The sequence below is a fragment of the Montipora capricornis genome, chromosome 3, assembly GCF_036669925.1.
Source record: "Montipora capricornis isolate CH-2021 chromosome 3, ASM3666992v2, whole genome shotgun sequence".
Taxonomy (NCBI): Eukaryota; Metazoa; Cnidaria; class Anthozoa; order Scleractinia; family Acroporidae; genus Montipora; species Montipora capricornis.
The window spans coordinates 63080363-63100398 of record NC_090885.1 but is presented as its reverse complement, the minus strand read 5'-3'; the positions used below and the strand labels follow the sequence as shown (position 1 = coordinate 63100398).

At 40.8% G+C, this 20036-nt stretch overlaps 1 protein-coding gene across 2 annotated transcripts in view; it reads right to left on the bottom strand.

Moving 5' to 3' along the window:
• The window catches only part of LOC138043677 (dedicator of cytokinesis protein 1-like), a 67704-nt gene that overhangs the window by 20326 nt on the left and 27342 nt on the right, over positions 1-20036 (bottom strand). For both annotated transcript variants that reach the window (XR_011131309.1, XM_068890062.1), the window contains exons 24-39: positions 19188-19285; positions 18098-18181; positions 17237-17337; positions 16588-16684; positions 16238-16290; positions 13836-13944; positions 12663-12733; positions 11893-11999; positions 10936-11060; positions 10394-10489; positions 9456-9554; positions 8637-8731; positions 6784-6862; positions 4633-4733; positions 1288-1346; positions 425-496 (exon numbers count right to left, since the gene is read on the bottom strand). Coding sequence is in view for 1 of the 2 variants with exons in the window: in XM_068890062.1 (XP_068746163.1) it covers positions 425-496; positions 1288-1346; positions 4633-4733; positions 6784-6862; positions 8637-8731; positions 9456-9554; positions 10394-10489; positions 10936-11060; positions 11893-11999; positions 12663-12733; positions 13836-13944; positions 16238-16290; positions 16588-16684; positions 17237-17337; positions 18098-18181; positions 19188-19285 (1446 nt within the window). In the remaining variant the exon portion in view is untranslated. The remainder of the gene's footprint in view (positions 1-424; positions 497-1287; positions 1347-4632; positions 4734-6783; positions 6863-8636; positions 8732-9455; positions 9555-10393; positions 10490-10935; positions 11061-11892; positions 12000-12662; positions 12734-13835; positions 13945-16237; positions 16291-16587; positions 16685-17236; positions 17338-18097; positions 18182-19187; positions 19286-20036) is intronic.

The window sequence follows — 20036 nt, the reverse complement described above, 5'->3', positions numbered from 1 at the left end:
AGGATACCCTGGTATGCTCTGGCCACTGGCCACGTGCGTCTCAAAGAACGGGCCATAGCAAACAAAACTAACTATACGCATTAGTTATGTAAGTCATGCAAACTGTTAGTTCAAAGTTGTAGTTTTAGGGGAACCCGTACCTCGAATAAGCCCGCATGGTTTCTGTATGGGAGTCCTTGCCGTATGCATCTGTCCATTCGCAATTTAATTACTCTTTTATAATTTTAATTTTGCATGTGCGTTCATGGTGCTTTGTGGCAAAATTGGCAACATAAATGAACTGAGATCCACGTTTGTCTAAAGAAAAACGTTAACAGCAGCCTCATGCTGCCCACCATCAAGTCGACAAGGCGAAGTCATCGAAGAAAACCTCCCACCCCAGTGGCAATCCCCTCCACCACCCAAAACCCCGGAGTAGGCTTACCACTGTGAGGAATCAACGTCATCTCCAAGAATGGTCCAACCAAGTCAGGAATGAAACTGGATTTGTGATCACCTACAAAGAATTTAAAAAGGCACATCCTAAATTCCGCTGACCAACGTCGTTACATAGCGACTTTTTTTAAGTGATACGAAATCAGCGGAGGTATTTCATGCACCGATATTTCGCACTTCTACCAAAATCAATATCAGAGCTTTTGAAGAACCGACAATGACCTCTACATCGGTCTTAGTCACTTTACACTCACGAGTTGTACAAGTGCTAACCAGCCAATCAAATGACAAAAACATGATGACATAGTTTAGGGGAATCGTTTTCAAATCACTCCTACAAGAAATAAGCATGGAAAAAACATTGCATGACCGGCCATTTCAAAATAATTTAGCCCCAAATACAAGGTAATCATTGTGTAATTCTGCTATATATTGTCTTTTGTATTGGCTCTTGCCACATAGGTTTTTTAAAATAATTTTTTTAATGGCTAATATTTCCCCGATTATCAAGCTTAAAATTAAGGAGGCAACTAAGCTAAAAATGTTCTTTAAGTTGTTAAGTCAATTTTTCGATTAGCATAACGCCTTTTAAAAAGAACAAGACCAAATGTAGACAATGACGTCGGCAAATATTCCCCGAAAAGTTTTACTTTTTGCGTAAATTACAAAAAACGACGATTTTAAAAAGAAAGACTTTGCACTTAATAAACTCGCTTGAAAAGTAAGGCTGAGATGAATTCAGAAGTAGTCCATTGTGATCGAGTCCAGTCCACCTTTGGTTTCCCGCCTTTAAAATATTACTCAAACGAGAGTGGCAAAGCATCTCTTTTGAAGTCAATCAAAGTAACTCACCCAACAAATGCCACATTTGACTGATCTTTAATCCAATGACCATTCGCATGTCAGCATACCTAGAACAAAAAAGGTCACAATTCGATAATTAATGAAAGCTGACAGTAATGCCATAGCTTTAATAAAAAACTACCTATTTGGTAAAATAAAGTTTAAGAGTGCTCGAAGTTAAAGGAAAATCCAGACAGTCCCTGTTTCAAAATCTGGACAACTAAACCAGTGAATTTGGTTGCCCGTTAGGAAACCCCCTTCGATTAAACGCACGCCATGTTAAGATGAAATCACATGGCGATCGAGCTTCAACATACTATAGTTCTTGGTGTGTGCCTGTGTTTTTCGCATTTTCAAAATGGCGCCTTCGATCTCCATCGCCTACATGTTTGCGATACTTGTCGCTTGTATTTTCCAATCTGACCATAGACCACTTTCATAAGGAAAAATCGTAAATAACAATGACCACAACCAGGTTTTCTGAGCCCGCGAGACTAGGCACCCCCAGCAAACGATTGTTTTAACGAAAACCGCTGGTCAGCAACCTTGGTTCTGGTCATTGCTGTCTAAGGTATTCATTTCATAAATGGCGACCACCTTTACATTCTTTTGAATTTATGTTACTTAGACCTTCACCTTCACCTGTCCCCTGGCGCCAAGATGGCGCATGGGGCCTCGTTACTTAGACCTACTGGCCTCATTTTGAAACAAACATTCTTTTGAAATTTGCTCGTCGAAGCGAGGCTAGAAAGGCTTATTAGCATTAAAACAAAAGAAATTGTTTATTTGGCCGCCATTATGAAAGAGGTCTATGTTTTGTAAAAGCTACAGATATTCAAAACACGACCGGAAAATGCTCAGCTGCGGCAAATTAAGGATAGAAAACCGACAAGTAAGGCCGGTTACACACGAGCAAGTTTTCATTGACAAGTTCTGACTTGGCAAATTTTATTTGCTCGTGTGTAAAGAAGAAATTGTCAATTTTTTCCTTGACAAGTGCACTGGTCAAGGAAAAAATTGACACACTGCCGAACTTGCTCTTCTGTACGGGTCGACAAGGAAAACTTGTCAAGAAAATTGAGAAATTGCGGGCGCACAGCGGTCTTGTTCTTGTGATGACTCACTATGCGCCCCGTGGTTTGTTTTTTTTTTTGTCGTCCGCTGTGTAATTGTATTGCTGGCTACAGAGAAAACTTGTCAAAGAATACTTGTTAATTCGTTCACACCAGCAAATAAGACTTGTCAAGGCAAAACTAGTCAAAGAAAATTTGTCTTTCATATACATGAGCATATAAACATTGTCAATGACGCTTGTCAAGGAAAAATTGCTCGTGTGTAACCGGCTTTAGTCGGGTGCTGCTTATGATTAATTCATTTTCCATCTTTAGCGCAGGGTTGTCCTTTATCTCTTCCTCGGGCAACGAGGCTTCTTATTTTACCAAAAACTGGTCGCCAAAAATTCCTCTGTATCTATACAAATTGAGGGATTTGAAGACAGGAAATTTCCAACAACCCTGTAAATAGCTTTTCCGGTCTACATAACAATCTGGAATCCAAAAAGGAACTCTGTATCCCAATCATTTGAGTCGGGATTTGGTTACTCCTACAAACAACGAGCTTTCCAGTGAATCCAAATAGTTCTGTGCATTTCCAATTTCTTCCTGGAAATTGTTTCGGCCGATTTTAATTTTCTGAGAACCGATTTCATCTTTATTTCTCACATCTGCTGAAATATTCGTTAAGCCTCACGGTCCTGGTTGAGTCAAGCGAAGCTTTGATGTTGCATGGAGTCCCTCAGGGCAGTATTTTAGGTCCTTTATTCTTCATCTTGTTTATCAACGATCTGCCCTTGTATACAAGTGCTCAGTTGGACCTTTACGCAGACGATACGACTGTCACCGCTTTGGTGGATGTAAAAAACTTAGCCACCTTAAGTTCATCATTAAATAAGTCTGTCTCTGAAATTCAATTATGGGTTTCAGCAAATAATCTCCCATTAAATGAAGACAAGACTAAAGTACTCACGATCACTGGGAAAAGATGTGTAGCTAAGATTAATGGAAGTGACATAGATGTTATCGTAAACGGGAAACAGCTCAGTAATGTAGACTGTGCTACAATATTAGGCGTAGAAATTGACAGCGAATTGTCATTTAATGAACATATTGAGAAAGTTTGTAAAAAGTTGGCCTCTAGAATCGCAATACTGCGTAAGATTCGAGCCTGTCTACCTCTTAAACAGCGACTTCAGTTTTATAATAGCATTATTCGCCCTGTTATGTCGTACGCTAATTAACAAGCTAGGTTGGATTCCGTTTTATGAGCAGCATAAGATAGATAAATTTTTAATAATGTATAAGCGAATTAATGGGCATTTGCCGAATTATCTAAATGAACACTTAATTTTGAATAATGAGCGGCACTCCCGCAACACTAGATACTCAAGCATTAATGCTGTTTGTCCTAAATATATAAGAGAATCAGAGGGTGGACGCTCTTTCGCTGTTTCGGCAACAAGACTGTGGAATAGCATACCAATTGAAATTAGGAAACTAGGTTCTGTAGCATGTTTTAAAAAGAACATGTTTGCCAAGATTTTTAACGAACAACAATGTTTGCATCATTTCATCATTTGATCGAATCTTGTATTATTTTAAATGTTTATATATTTTAGCTTACAATATTTGTTAGATTGTAAATAGTTGTGTATTTTATGAGGGCCACAAGTTTATTAGCCTTTGGCTATTAAGTGCTACCAGAAACCCATAAGGGTTGAAACGTGTAACGCGCGTTCACAGCTTCCGAATATTCAGTGCGAACTGATTGGTTGAATGTTGCAGTGCTAAGTACCATATTTGGAAACCCCTCGCTGTTGTTGTTCCAAATATGGTACTTGGCAAATTGAATATTCGGAAGCTTGTTTCGCAGCACACAAGGGGCCGTTACACGTTTCAACCCTTATGGGTTTCTGGTGCTACCCTCTTTAAATAAAGGCTTTACTTACTTACTTACTAAGGAATTATATTATTTGCTGGTGGAATTGAGATCTTTCGCGCTCCTTCGGCATGAGATATCAGTGAGTAAACGTACACCGAAACCGATTTCCAGATTGCTCTTTTCTGCATGCTTCATTAATCACGAAACTCAAACGTTTCTCGCCATTTTTAGTCCGCAATTTACTCGTAAGGTATGCAGTTGTTTCCGACGTCAAACCCCAATGTTACCTTTCACGAATCCGAACACCCTGAGGTGTAAATAGCTCACGAATCCATATAATCTCTTTGAAACGAATCCGGAAGCTCTTGCACCAATGAAAACGTAGCCTCACCTGTGTGGGTAACAAACGCCACTTACTTTTCCAAGATTTTGTCCTGTTTTGCTGTAGTAAAGCTTTCCAACTGAAGGGACTCTTGGGTGACGAAGGCCACGGCCAGATTAAAGAAATTGCTCCACAACTAACACGAAAATAAAAACAGAGTATGTTACAAAAAGAGGGAAAGTTACTTAATTGTTCGTAAAAAATGGACAACAACTTTGAGTTTAAAAGACATGTTTCGATCGATCATAAATTATCTTCAGTTGCAAGTGTTCGTTACAATGCGAATTTGAATTTGATTGTGTCAATGTTACAATTTTTACGTTAATACAATGCCGTTAGCACTTTAAATAACAGGTAGACGTTCCAACAATACTAAATGCAAACAATCGAATAATGCGCGCGCAAACAGTGTAACAAAAGAAAAACAAACTTAAGTGCTTAATGGCAGGAACTGAATTGCAACAACAACACCACCAAAAACTACAGAAAACTAACACAAAAACATAAATGTAGCTAAAAAGATAGAGTTAGCTCCGCTTGTTTTAGCTGCCTATTTAGACTGGGATTTTCCCAGCTTCATTGTTCTATGAAAACCCATGCAAGCATAAAAGCGTCTATTCCATAACAAAAACGACTTTAGTCTAAGGTATTTACAGCGCGTATTACCGAATCTTATCGTTTGCACGCAACTGAACTTTCTTGTATTACGCCTTATTATGGGCCTTTCATAAATAACAACCGAGATAGGAAAGATTTATTATTCCCTTAGGTTTTGAAAAGGTTTGTATAGGAGACAAAGGCAGGATGACAGCAGACACGAGCAGGACACTTACCAACGTGGCATCCCAGGTGCAATTCCAAATTCAATTTTTCTTCGTAATAAAAATAGTTTAAGCAAGAACAACCGCTATGGCAAAACGTAACTTACAGGAGGCAGCGCAGCGCAAGGCAATGGTTTAGGGTGCTCGCCTTGAATCTCAAGGCTAAAGCCCTAAAGTGGTTTAATTAGGGCTTTAGCCATGAGATTCAAGGCGAGCGCCCTAAACCACTGCACCGAGTACAAGACCCGTTCTGATCACTGATTGGATTATTTTGATCCTCGTTGTCCCTGGTTCATCTTTTCAGCTGTACTTGGAAATAGCCAACTGGTTCGTCTCCGGCCAGTGGGGTTCTTTTCTGTTGTGTCAATGACATGTTTCATTGGCCCTGAAAAGTCCCTATCGGGAGTGGTCAATGAAGCATGTATATGTGTGTGCGCGTAACTTGAGCATTCGCGATTAATCTTTCTCGTTCAAACAGTGAAATATGCATGATAAATGGGCGATGTATGATACCACTGGATGGCACAAATCATTTTCAAGTACATATAGAATGAACAATTCACTTTTGGAGGCTCACGTTGCTGTCAAATCCTACCGTTTGCTTAATACTCTGATTTTTTCCCTTTCCTTTGCAGAGTACAGTAAAAATGGACCCAACTGCTTGCGGCTCGTGTACGACCCGGCAGCAAGAAGTTTCATCCTTACACCAATGATATCATTTTGTCACCTCGCTATCAATTAGCGAAGAGCAAACACGGGAATAATCATCCGCTCAGATTCTACCATGCATTACCACACCTGCTCACAGCGGTGACGATTCTTACCGATCCGAGGGAATAACTTTTATCGCGATGCTTGAAGAGTGGTATTGAATTACAACGATACTCTGGGGGAACGGAGAACATCCGCGCCCTACAAGCCTCCCCTGGTGGCGGTTGACAAAGTTATTGCCTGAGGAGATGCGGGCTCTGCCCATAACTGTAAGTGCCTACTACTTCAAAAAACTCTAACTCTTCAGTGGGTTCGACACCACCGAATTCACCTCACAAGCTACGTACTTTGCAACGCCGTTTCCAGGAAACTGTTCTAGTGCAAGGTAGTTTTTGACATCACCAGGTATTGAATCAATTCTCCTTCCTTAATCGGTCGTACACAAAATTACAGCTGATTTTTCAACGTTTTGGAAGCCCCAAAAACAAGACTTTGAAGGAGACAGCTTGTCAAACAATAAGCACTTTATTCTTATACGAGGTTGTAAGTAGGCAGTGATGATATCCGATTGTTTTGCGGCGCAACCTTTGCAGTTGCCCTAGTAGTCTTTTACACTAACTAGCAATCTGTTAGCGGAATCAACACTGAACTGACCTGTGTCTCAAAGGCCTTGCCAGCTCCAAAATGCTCGTGCATTGCTTCGGAAAAATACTGGATCGCATTCAATATTACACTGTAAGAAACAAAAAAGGTTCCCCTTAGCGATTCAAACAAGACGTCATCTCAGGAATTGACTTTTGCTTCTCAGCATCTTGGCCGTGGGACAAACGACTGCCAACTGATTTCGTCAACCTGATTTTACGCAACTCACAGGGCACTTTAGAAGCTAAATTGCAACCACTTAACGCAAAATACATGCTTTATGGTGCTGACATTTGTCTTCTTTTGTTACGAAAAGGTTGAGGCTATAGCTAGGGGCACTTCAGGGCACTAAGGTCTCCCGATGTCAAAACCAGCCGAAGATGCTGACACTCGGAAGACCTTAGCACGAGGGCCAAGTCCATTTAAACTGAATACAGATAACACTTGACTAGGATGATTCACCCTCTACGATCTTCCTAAGCGCCCCTGAAGTGAAGCGAAAGGAAGTGAAGTTATTAGTCTCTCCCACTTAGGGCTTTTCAGGACTAACTGACATTAGTAAAATCCAACTAGTGGTCTATTATCAATGCTGCGTTCTGATTGGTTGAGCTACTAGTAGGCTACTTGTTACAGCCCACTAGTAGCGAAAAGCGCCGGCTTTGAAAACCAAAACAACAATTAAATTCTAGCTTTAACCAGCGAAAGATGTTTTGTCTCGATATTTTTTTGACCAACTAGTTGGATTTTACTAAAACAATTATTCCTCTCGCCCTCATGGCCTCTGAGTCAATAGCCCATTCGGCCTTCGGCCTCAGAGCCCATTCGGGCTCGAGGAATAATTGTTAATTACTTTTGTGGGGAACTTTGGCCAGACTGCTTGTTACGCAATTTATTTTGGAAGTGAAAGATGCCACCGACCAGGTTAGGTCAGACCACAACACGGGGACAACGTCCCCTACTCTTTTGGAGAAGTGAGTGGGTTTTTTAACGTGCCATACTATTTAATTTCAACAAGGGCTATGAGACGGGTCCTCCAGTTTACAGTCCTTATCCGAGAAAACTTGAAAGTCTAACCATCTGCGGGTGTAATTACAGCACTTTCTCCTCGGTTATTTTAAGACCCTGAGTGTTGGTCCGGCCGGAGTCGAACCCTCGACCTCCCGCGTGACAGCCCCATGCACAACCAACTGAGCCACCGGTGCGCGGTGTCAAATCACACATTTTGTAAATTATTGATTCCAACTATTGCCCTAAGGGAGGCCTTCATCTTCCTGTTAACTAAAACGACGATGTAATGAATGAGATGGTAAACGAAATAAAGAGATGATTGGAGAGGACCAAGTACCATCTCATTTATTACAAAATCTGAGAATCAAATGCACTCTTTCGACAAGTTCAGAACAAACATAGCGAAACAATTGTCATTTGAGCCTATAATTCTAAACAAAATTGTTGAGACACTCGAACTAGTAATCGGAGGATCGTAGCTTCGACTCCTCCAAAGGAGCACTCGGATTTTGTCCGAATATCCCCGTGTCACCGATCCAATGAAAAAAGTCACTTCTACATGCAAAACGAGGATATTGCCTAACAATGCAAGGGCATAAGTAATCCTCCAAAAGCAGATCCTCAACGCACAGTTTTGCCACAGACGAAAATCAATGACACCCTCGCTAGTTGGGGCATAACTTTTGACAAGCAAATACAAAAGGCTGTGTGCCAACTCAGTCCTTCCGGTAGTCTGCAAAAATGTCCTCTTGACAGGCTGTGTAACAAGATTTCAAGTTAATACATGCCCTTACTACCAACAATTCCATCTCCTGCGCATGCCCGAGTTAAAAATAAATAAAGGATATCTTCCTTACTTGTTCTGAACCATGGTCATTACCATCCAATCCTTTGGAAAAATGTTTCTTCTGACAAAGTCACAAAATAAAATGAAGATCTCCACGAGAAAGTCCTGCATAGCAAAAAAAAAAAGGCAAATTATACAAAACACTGAGAAGACCATAAACAAAATTCTTGGTATCACATGGTGTCATAAGAAAAGTTGACAAGGAGAGCCAGCAGTATTTTTTTTCGTTGTCATTTGTTTTCTTATATTAGGGTACGGATAATGATCCCGCTTCGGATTGAGCGCTGTAGGGGAAAAACTTTAGTGTTTCTCTTCTTTACACTATTTTTCATAGTGACGAGTGCCAGTCTTAGCGCTGATGTTGGGCTCATTGCTACAATCCGCGACAAAAGTGTCGAGATCTTTTCGCATTTCATTCGTACTTAAATCGGCTCGTTTCAGCACCCCTTCCCGACCCACCACAATCCATGTTGATAGTAGGTTGTGTCCGAAAGGTTTGAGCTAAACAACATTGCTCAGGGGTGGAGGGGGTTTTTGGTGATGAAAAGGGAATTTGATGTAACAAGAAAGAAAAAGTGTGTTTCCTAAACAACAATGCAAAGTGTCTCCGGAAATTTTGTCGCGGATTGTGGGTGGCCAGGATTTGCCAGCTATTGGAGCAGTTTCTATCTAGACGCTGGTTGCCTATACTGGAGGTACCCACCACAAGCCAACTTGCGATGCAGTTATCATTACAGTCTCTACAGCCTAAATGTATGCGCGCGCAGCAGTGAAAAAAACATTGTCCCTTTGATATTTCCATAGGGCAATCAAAGCAGTTTCAACCTACCAGCAAATCCTGATCTGTTGGAAAGTGCGCCACGTATTTCTGATAATGTCTCTCATCCATCAACTGTAACATGGCTATTAAACACGCCACATAGTTACCCTAACACGTGAAAAAAAAAAGGAAATAGTGATACAGCAAAAAGAAATCAATAATAATAATAATAATAATAATAATAAAACTCTCAAGTACGCCCCACTACGTCTGGAGCTGAAACAGCAATACCCAGAGTACAAGATCAACCAAAGTGAACATTACAATCGATGTTCTGGGGGGCTACTCCAAGGAACTGTACAGAAGTGTTAGGGATTTGCTAGGAGCGGAACGAAGTAGAGAATGCCTGAGAAGGATACAGAAGTCCGTGCTGAGTAGCAGCTTGAACATTGCGAGATCTTTCAAGGTTTTGAGCTAAAAAATAGACTCGCAATACTAGGAACTTTTAGGGTTTTATTTGTTTATTTGTCTATTTTATGACTGTCTTTTAACTATTTAGAGAATTTTAAGTAGATTTATGTATAATATTTTAAATAGTATATCTTCTGTAAATTTATACAAGGAGCTAGCTACGGTTCTCCGCCTAGCTGTTGTGTTTTTTTTTTTAATCTGGCATCCAGATGTGTATAACTGCCATAATAATAACCATCATCATCAATATCAATTATTTTTTCCGGTCATTGAAGTTACGGGTATGGCGGATGTTTTCAATTACAATATTTGTCTCAACATTCTTAAGGTTTTCATCTTAGCGGTCACCTCAGTGCAGGTTAGTTCCTTTGCGAAAATACATTAGGTTACGTTTGATGCCCCGGTCGTAATAGTAATCTAGGAGACATCGATACGTTTACCGTGTCACAATAATAATAATAATAATATCTAAGGGCATAAAGGTTGTAAGGCCCAACACCAAGGTAAGTAACCGCACCCCAACTGGTGTTGCTTACCACAGCAGACAGTGATCGGTCCATAGTGATGACGGCTTTGACGACAACACGCAACAAAGAGGTGGCTATGAGCAACACGTCATCATGCGTTTCACCCTGCAAAAAAAAAACCGTTGCTGGTTGAAAGTGCGATCTTGAAGCACTATTAACGTTAACTTGTATTCAGTGTCCTTTTTAAAGAGTAAATATCGAAAACTACCATGAGAGAAAAAATGTGATTTCTTGATGATCCCATTGATGTAGAACAGACCTTTTTTGCAGATACGGCGGCCATTTTGATTTCTATTGTTTCGAAAGACATTATGGGTTCTCAGGGGAAAAATACATATGGGCATCCCATGATAGCCATTTGAAGCAATAGAAATCAAAATGCCCGCCGTATCCGCAAAATGGTCTATTGTGCTCAGCTTCTACTCTTAACGAAAATATCCGTATACTATCCTCAGGCTTAAAAGTACGGTTGCATTACCGTGTGGCAGAAATTGCGTTAGGGAGCGTTATTGGACAGCTCCTGTGATTCACTCACTCACTCACTCACTCACCACATCTTGTCTTGTCAGAGTGATCAAGATGTCATTCAGGATGTCGATGCAAATTTTTTCTTCACTTCTGCTCATCTCATTTTTAAGTTGCTCCACAACCATGGGAAGAAGAACATACCGTGATTCTGTGCAACACCGAAAAAGATATAAAACTTGAAAATAAATACGCAACAAGTTTAACCACAGCGAGTTACACATGAACACACAACGAAGGCTGCGTCTACAAAAAAAAAAAAATACTTTTTAACCCACTGACTCCTAAGAGGAGAGAGACTTAACAGATTTTACTCTTTCTAAACGCCAGACGATTTTACTCGTCAACTGGGCACGTCCTGGGGCGCGTGAGAAGTCAATCGGTTAAGCAGTCAAAAACAATTAGTTCTTACATTCCGTTTTATTTTATACGGAGATTTGGTTGTATCATCTGTATCGATAAAAAGTACATTGACCATCGGAGGAAAATTGGGAGGCTGACGATAAGAGCATTTGCACTTCGTCTCTGACAAAGGACTAGGCAAATACAATCAAATTGAATGGCAGAAGCGATACTTGTAATTATCTCGACGATTGAAGCAATGGTCTCTCCTACACAAATGAAATTTTAATTTTTCAGGTTCCTAGAAGAGACAATTCTGATGAAAAATGTTGTGTAGGTGCGTTTGTACGCATCATCTTGCGCACACAACGGAAAATGCTCGCGCCATATTCTTACTAAGCCAATCAAAACCAAGTATGACTTGCTCACAAGTTGTTTCCCGCCCTTTGCGCGGGATGCGCGCATGTCTTTTGTGTTCTAACTGGTCCATTTCACTGCCCATAGCTGTTATAGTTCAGAAGGTACTTTCTTTGCTTTCATTTCTCGACAGGAAAGCGGAAAACCACTCAACACAATTCAGGGTAAACGAATTATTTAACAAGTAACAACACAAAACATTTCGAGCAGCAAATTCTTAGCACCTTGATCCTCAAACAGCTTAGTTTTCACCATATGGTGGATGCAATCCATTTTCTGCGAGATCAAGCGCTTCTCTGGGATCTTCTCGATAAATTCCCTCGCAAAGTGACTAAACAAGGAAACAAAACAAGCTACAACACAGTTCGAGAATTTGTCTCCCTTTTTTGGTAACTAACAAAGAACCCAACAAGATAAAGACTCGGGAAATGTTAAATTTTAAAATGACCCAAATTTGTCCAATATATAGCTAAAATGCCGGACAGGCCACATATTGGCCATGGCTGTAAACAGCCAGCTGGCCATCGCGGCTGCCAAAGGTAGGAATTCTAAAATTCGATTGTTTCATTGACTCTAAATAAGGAGCTTAAACACCAGCATTTTTGAGAAGAGACGGCAACTGGAAGAGAACATTTCGCTTGCCAGGGCAGTGGTATCTCCCAGTTTTTTATACTAATCATCTCTAATGGAAAAGATACTTAGCAATGTAAATGTGGTTGCATGTGTGAAAGTTAAAAGAAAAAACAGCTCAAATCAGGTTGCCGTCCGCGTCTCAAAAGCGCGCGTGCTTAAGCTCCCTACGAGCTATGAAGGCGAACGGTCCTATATTTCATTTGCTGTTATCACAGCCAATGAATGTTGGAACGTTGTCCCATTTTTCTGAAACAGTGCTTATCCTTTTAATGAAAAAAAACCCTTGCTCTTTGTACCGCGATAAGTGAACTATAACAAGTGGTCGCAGGCTTAGAGAAAGCTTTCACAAACCTATACATACCCAAGTTCTTTGATGTCAAAAACTTGCATCAGGTCAACAAAGGTTGCTGGGAAGTATTTCAAGGCAGCTCCCTGAAAAAGAAAACAAACAAACATAGCGGTGTATGCGTCATATATAGGGCTTGATTTATACCTAGAAAAGTTAACATGTGCCTTAGTAAGCTTAAGTCCTCTGAGTCTAAATGCCAATTACTAATTTAAACCGCCTGAGTTAGCATAAAAGAGGGGTTTCTTTTATGTAACAGGGTCTTCTTAGCTATTTATGTTGACTTGAAAGTTAGAAGGACACCTAAAGTGACATTTACTGCTTGTATATTTGGACACAAGTGATGTTGAATTCGAGGAGTCAAGTAAGGGGATGCTTTGTGACGGCTATTGAAGCTCAGTGTGCATCTAATTAGGTGCACTACTGGACATCACTTACGAAAAGCCAAGTGGTGAGTGTCACCAGAGCACTGAAGACATCGTAAAGAGGTAGGATTCCGGTAGGATTCCGGGAACTACATGCCCTACTCTTTACGACAAGTGTGCGGGTTCTTTTACGTCTCACAGGATTATGAACATTGAAGGGTTGTGAGACGGGACCTCCGGCTTATCGTCCTTATCCGAGAAGACTAGAGAGTCTAACCATTTGCAGATGTAATTACAAAGGCAGCACTTTCTCCTCAGTTATTTAAAGACCCTGAGTGTTGGTCCGGCCGGAGTTGAACTCACGACCTCCCGCGTGACAGCCCGTGCTCAACCAACTGAGCCACCGGTGCGCGGTGTAGCTTACATTGTAGCTGGTTGCCACTAAATTTGACTTTTACGTTTTCCACTAGGCTTAGTTAAAATTTGCCTTTTATATTTGGAGGTCGATTCAACCACTGTCAAAATCTATGTGACACTGGAATTTTGTGCAAAACGTTCGTTTCAGTCTGAAAACGCCCTCGACTAGCTTTTGCTAACTGCGAGAAGTGCACATTGAACATGTACTGAAATTCTACAAAAAAATCCTAAAGATTGAAATCCTGATTCAAAGATGTGGTTCAATCAGGTTTAGTAGTAGCCATTGAGCGTCTGAGCTCTCCGGATCACAAGTCGACATGGAGCCCACTACATTCCGCACCATCCTCCGATGCTCAACCACCGTGGTCGCAGGTAAAATTATCTCCCATTTAACGTATCAACATACCTGAGGTAAGAGTGTCTCGTTCTTCACGTCAGCCATAACCAGCACTAAGCCTTGGAAAAGTTTTCTTAAACTGTCCTCAAATTCCGATTGACCTTGGTCCCCAACAGATCTGCGAATCAATTAAACGCGAAATAGGTTTTCGAAAATATTCACCGCTCTCTCTACTCATTTCAACTGCTACGCATTTGGGTTAAGGGAACCCCAATCGTGCTTCGCTGTTCTCTCGCACGCGCGTGTCGTCTCGCAGTAACCAACATCTTTTGCGCGTTCACCGCGTGCCAACTAGCAGTTCGTTGGGACATATACCACAATTTGGTTAATGTAACTTGGATTTGTGTTTTCGATCTGCGAGTCTTTACAGTCTCTGGACTGAATAATTCCAATCCCAACAGCTAATAGCATTATTAACGTTGAGATGAAATCAAAGGCTCTACGGGCCAACTCTTGAATGCAGATGTAAATGGCCCAGATATGACGGAATTCAAGTTCCCACAACATGAAAATTTTTATTTTCCTATTTGGAAGTCCATAATTATTTAAAATAGAACATTTCCGAAAGAATTTTTCGATTCGAACGAGAGGCGAATTTCCTTCGATTTTTTAAAAGCGTTTAACTTGCCCGCCATTTTGGCACACAACTCGCTTAAAGGCCCATTTTTACACTAAATGCATCACGCGCCCCGCATAACAAAATTCGAAAAATCTCAGAGAGCTTTTCAGAATTTTCTCCGTCAAAAGCTATACGTCCATAAACGTTTTAGGTCCTGTTTAGAATGCGTTCTCTATTTATCATTTCGTAATTTTATCCTAGCATTTTATGTCTATATTTGTTTAAAGTAATTCTATTTGAAGTCGAATAGTATCAAACAACATGACGGATTGCTGCGGCGAACAGGTTTTGCTTGCCGCTCCACAAAGACAGCAACCTCTGCCACTCCTTTGAGCACAAGCATTTTTACAAGAGCATTTTACTTCTGCGTCCGAGGTATCCTAAAAAAACGAAACTGACAAAGGAAAAGTAAGTTTAAAGTAAGCCATGCATTTCAGCACTGAAACAATGTCACCTAGCTAGTTTAATAGCTTCAGAATTGTCAAATTCCTCTTGCTGAATACCCGAACTTTAAAAATTTCGCTCAGGTGATTCTCCAATGTCTAAATCAGTCGACTCCATAAAGATAAAAGGTACTTTTAGCGGTTTCACTTGTTAAAATCACCCAGTAAACCACACGACGATCAGGCTAATGACGCTGTTTCTTGTTTTCAAAAGCACGAACTGGCGTGACAAAAATAGTTGGCCAATCGGAATGCGCTAGCCTTTTCTCGACTTATAACGTAGATTAAGGAATACGTGATTACCGGACACGAGGATTTGACACACAAGTTTCACACAGCTTGATGCGTAGCCGCTAGATGTATTAACGCAGCTGATCCGAAAAAGGAATAAGTATGCATATGAACGCTTTCTTCAACTCGGAAAACGCAATAGCTCAAAAAAGAAGAGAAAATGGCCGTAGATTTTGTCGTGGTGAGAAGGAAAAAGTGGAAGCCCAGTAAAACGCCGTCACTGTGCTCGATTCATTTCAAAGAGGATGACTTTCAGGATCGTATGGACAGCAAAATGAAAAGATCATTGAAGATTGATGAATGAGATTCGCTATATATGCGTTGACTGAATTCCCTCTTGAGATCTTCGTTATCCTCTTGTTCTTTCTGTAATTGTGAAGCTATTCCTCGTCTGATAATGGCTCTTCTGCGTGGGGTTCCATGTAGTTCTGGGTTTCAGTGCTAGCGCTGCCTGACTCATCGAGACCGCAACTAGTTGCCCAAAAATTCAGTTTCGCTGCTGTATTCGCTTCAGGATTCAGAGGCACTTTCCTCGATGATAGATATCGACATGAAATATTTTTTGTTCACTGAAAAATACCTAAAACGATCATAGAGCGATACCTTGGCGTTGACCCCTTCAAAGGCCCCACGCCAACAAGCATTCCTTAACCTACGTCACAGCGAGCCCGTGACAGTCCTGACCAGCGGAAGAGGTATACCAAATAAAAGTGGGATTTAAAAAATCTTAGAAAACTCGCGTCTCGTTCGAATCGAAAAATTATTTTGCAAAAGTTCATTTTTTAATATGGACTTTCAAATAGGAAAATAAACATTTTCACGTTATGGGCAATTTAAGTGGAAGTTGTCTTGAAATGCACTGGTTGAAACTATAGCATATGAAGCATATGAATTCCTCGCTTTTACCTCTAACTGGTTCGTCATTTTGACGCGGAGTGATTTCAGCTCCCTCTATCCACTTGAACTAATTCGTTACGCTGCGTACATTCAAAAATTTAAACTGCGAGTATGTGCTCACAGGAAAACGCTTTCAAGTCGAATCAAACAGGATGGTATACCTTTCAAACAGAATTCTTGACTGGACGATAAACTTGAAAATGTATTCCATTGCCTACAACAACAACAACAAAATCATGATAAGCACTTGATAAACTTCACTTTTTTCACAAAGATAACAATATTCAAGTAAAACAAGCCGTTTTACTTTATTTTCCAATGTTCGTGACAGCTATGATTGCAATAGTAATAACTACAATTCATTTGAGATTTTCTGTTTGGGTTGCAATGAATGATATACATGAGAGCTGCAGTAGTAACACCAGAATGAAATCCAGTTCCCCCGAAAAACAATAATCAAAAGCTGTCGTAACAATGCCCTTCAAGCTTAAAACCGATGAAGAATTCACACCTTCATAGCCTTAAGAAGATTGTCCATCTTTAGTCTATCTGGTTGTGGCTCTACAGTTGCATAATTGATATACTCCAAAAACACTGAGATGAGAATCCTGTAAAAATGAGAAAGGACAAGAAGTACAAATTTGATCAAACAACAACAGATTATAGATGTACAATACGGAGCTTGAATAAATTTGAGGCATTCTGTGAAGTGTTTAAGGTGGAATCGATTCTTTTGCTTATGGCAACTTTCTAATAAACTCTAGATGTTTGCAGTCGTTTGTCGCGGCCAACCGACAGCGAGACGGTTCATTTAAATTACAGTCTTGTCCGTTTTCTTCCACAAAGGATTGGAAGGACCCTGGATTCGTTAGGAACTTACTTTAAGCGAAATGGTCTATTGAAAACTCGCACAAGTAGGCCAGGGCGAACAAGGTGCGCTTTTTGCGCAATTTTCCACCACGATATTGCAAGAGTTTCAAACTTGCTCGAAAACTGATGCAACTTTGCTGCGACAAAAATCAGTTGCATCAAGCCGCCGCAACAAAAAGCCCTTGTGCAAATGTGAAAGCGAACCTTTTTAACGTTGAGGTCCTTATTAAAGAGGCGCCCGGACAACGACCGAGAAAACTACTATAAATATGCACATTTGTGTCACTTACTGGTCAGCTTTAGTGGCTCCAAAAAGCTCCTCAATGTAGGCGTCAAGCACTGGTCTGAAGTGATGGTACTTTTTGTCAGCCAACAAACTGATCGTAAACACCTGGTAAATAAAGGAAGAGATTTCGCTCTGAAGACTCCAAAAAACAAACAAATTTCGCTTCAGGGATGGAGATCCAAAGAGGATGCCAGTTTTTTTAAACCTCATTCCCAGTTTCCTCTCGTATCTTTTCCTTGGATTGTCACAAATGTTATACACCTTATTCCAAAATGGTCGCCATTTAAATATTCTTTTGTTTTTATTCAAATAAGCCCTTGATGTCTCGTTCTTAAGCTTAAAATTCAAAAGAATATTTTATCTTGAACGAGGCAACAAGGGCCAATGTGTATCCGCATTACTCAGCGGCCATTTTGGAATAAGGTGTATGACTTGCGTAAGTGACCACTCTCTCGATGTTGTAGCGTGGGAAAGAGGAAGCCGCGAAGGAAATGAGCTGAGGTCTACGTCACGGTTCTCCCCCTGTTCTCTGGCGGCTTGCACAGCCGCTCCCACGATTCCTAACCCAAAAAACTCGACATAGGCAGGCTAGGAAGGTTTATAATACAAGTGAGTCACATTAAAAAGTTAAGGAAAGTTACACCTATACGTTGTAAGTTTATTCTATCAACTGCACCACTAAGGGGGTGTATACATGGAGAGAGGTTTGTCTTAGCACTAAGAAGATACTAGGAGACAAAAATATTTTTCCATTGGTATACCTGCAGTATTTATGATTGGGATTCATAACCGGCAAAACGAAAATTGTTGAAGCCCCAACCACTCATATGTTTTTGTCTGACAAAACAGCCTATTAAAAACTTACCAAGGCGTCAAACACCAGCTTGTCAAACTTATGTGCATGTTCCATCAAAATCGCAAACAGTGCGTCAAAAGTATCTGTTAAAAACTAAAAAGGAAAAGATCTTGTCCAAATTTGTCCGAATACGACTATTACACCGTCGTCAGCCTCGTTCAATAGCTGCCAACTATCAAATTTATACCTTTGGATACAGTTACGCTTTTAACATGCTGAATGGCTTACTAAATCCCGCCATAACGTCATTTGTTATATAGCTGAAAATTTTCCCCCAGCAGCGCACGCTCTCATTGGTTACTTCGAGGTCACATGAATCTAACAATATAAAACTGTTTCCCGCCAAAAGTCTCTGAGCGAGAGACATTGCGAAATCTATGACGTCAGAGGGTAACAGTGCACTGCTGCCCGCGAATGTTGACCGACGAACCGCCGTTGCTGTTGCACGTTTTTTTTGCTATATAACAAATCACTCAATGACTGGTGCCTCGGGAAACAGTTAGTATTTTGTTTCCCACGAATCTCAATGTTTAATATTCCAGCTATGAACGCGCCACGTGTTGCCACGCTGAGAAACATTTGCGGCGGGAAGCGAAGCTTACAACTATCCAAACGCCCGGAATTTGTTAAAGTTAATAAGACATTTGATATGAGATTGGTTTAAGCCACGTCGGCGCTACGCGGCTCGTTGGCTATTTATTTACCATCGCCTAGCATAAGGGCGATACTAGCCTGCAGAACAGGCGTGATTTTTTACGTAAACCGAGGCGAAAGCGAGGCGAACGCGAGGCGAGCGCGAAGCGCGAGTGGCGCGCGAGGGGGGAGCGCTCCTCCCCTCGCGCGCCACTCGCGCTTCGCACTCGCCTCGCGTTCGCCTCGCTTTCGCCTCTGTTTACGCAAAAAATCACGCCTGTTCTGCAGGCTAGGGCGATACGGAATACCGTAAAACTTATGCAGAGTGCATGGTTTTGCTTGAAATGACCGGCTACAAACTGTTTGAGAAAACAGCCATTTTCAATATTGTCCAAGAAAATTATCGAAGCACAAGCCGTGCGTACAAACAGCCGTGCCAGAGTTGTGTGCATGCATGTGTACAAACCTTAACTATTTCCTCTCCGCTAACTTTCATCACAGAAACCAGAATAGTTTTTAACTTTCCAACCATGGAATTCCATTTTAGCAGCCCAAGAAGATCAACTGCAAGGAATAAAGGTAAAAAGTCTAAGTACTATTCACAAGAAGGCCGGAAAGTAAAGCCAAAAAAACGCACTATTGTATTAAAAATTTCTCAGCATGAAACTTTGTGCCACCCATTCCACACAAATTTAATTTACATTTCATCACTTGCAAAAATAAGGTAGTGTTCTATTTGAATCAACATGAGAAAATTTCTGTTCTTTAGCGAGAAAACCGTTTTGATTAAAGAAACTATCATCAGTATAGGTGGTTCTCGCGTGACGTCGTCGCCGCCATGTTGGTGGACGAAAACATAAGATCTCTCATTGGCTCCTTTTGTTCGTCCACTAGCAATAGGCCATTTCCGAGTTCATGTCTGCCTCCTTTTCAAAGCGAGTCTAAGTGCGAAGTTTTTGTAATGGTAATTAGTTCTACTTTACATATGAATGAAAACTAATTTTCATAACAAAAACTTCGCACTTAGACTCGCTTTGAAGATGAGGCAGGCTTAAACTCGGAAATGGCCTATTGTACATGGCAGCATTGTTATCTTCGTCTCAAGAGATTGGTTGCTTGCAAACCATCCATATGTGAAAGACAAATTTAAACCATGGAACAGGCATGTCAAGACTTTAGACCCCGTTTTGCATTTCAAACTGATCGAGCATAGCTCCAGCAGCTGGACAAACGAGGTAATTGACCGCTTTCATAAATGGCGACCTCCTTTACATTCTTTTGTATTTACGTTAATTTGACCCACTGCCCTCGTTTT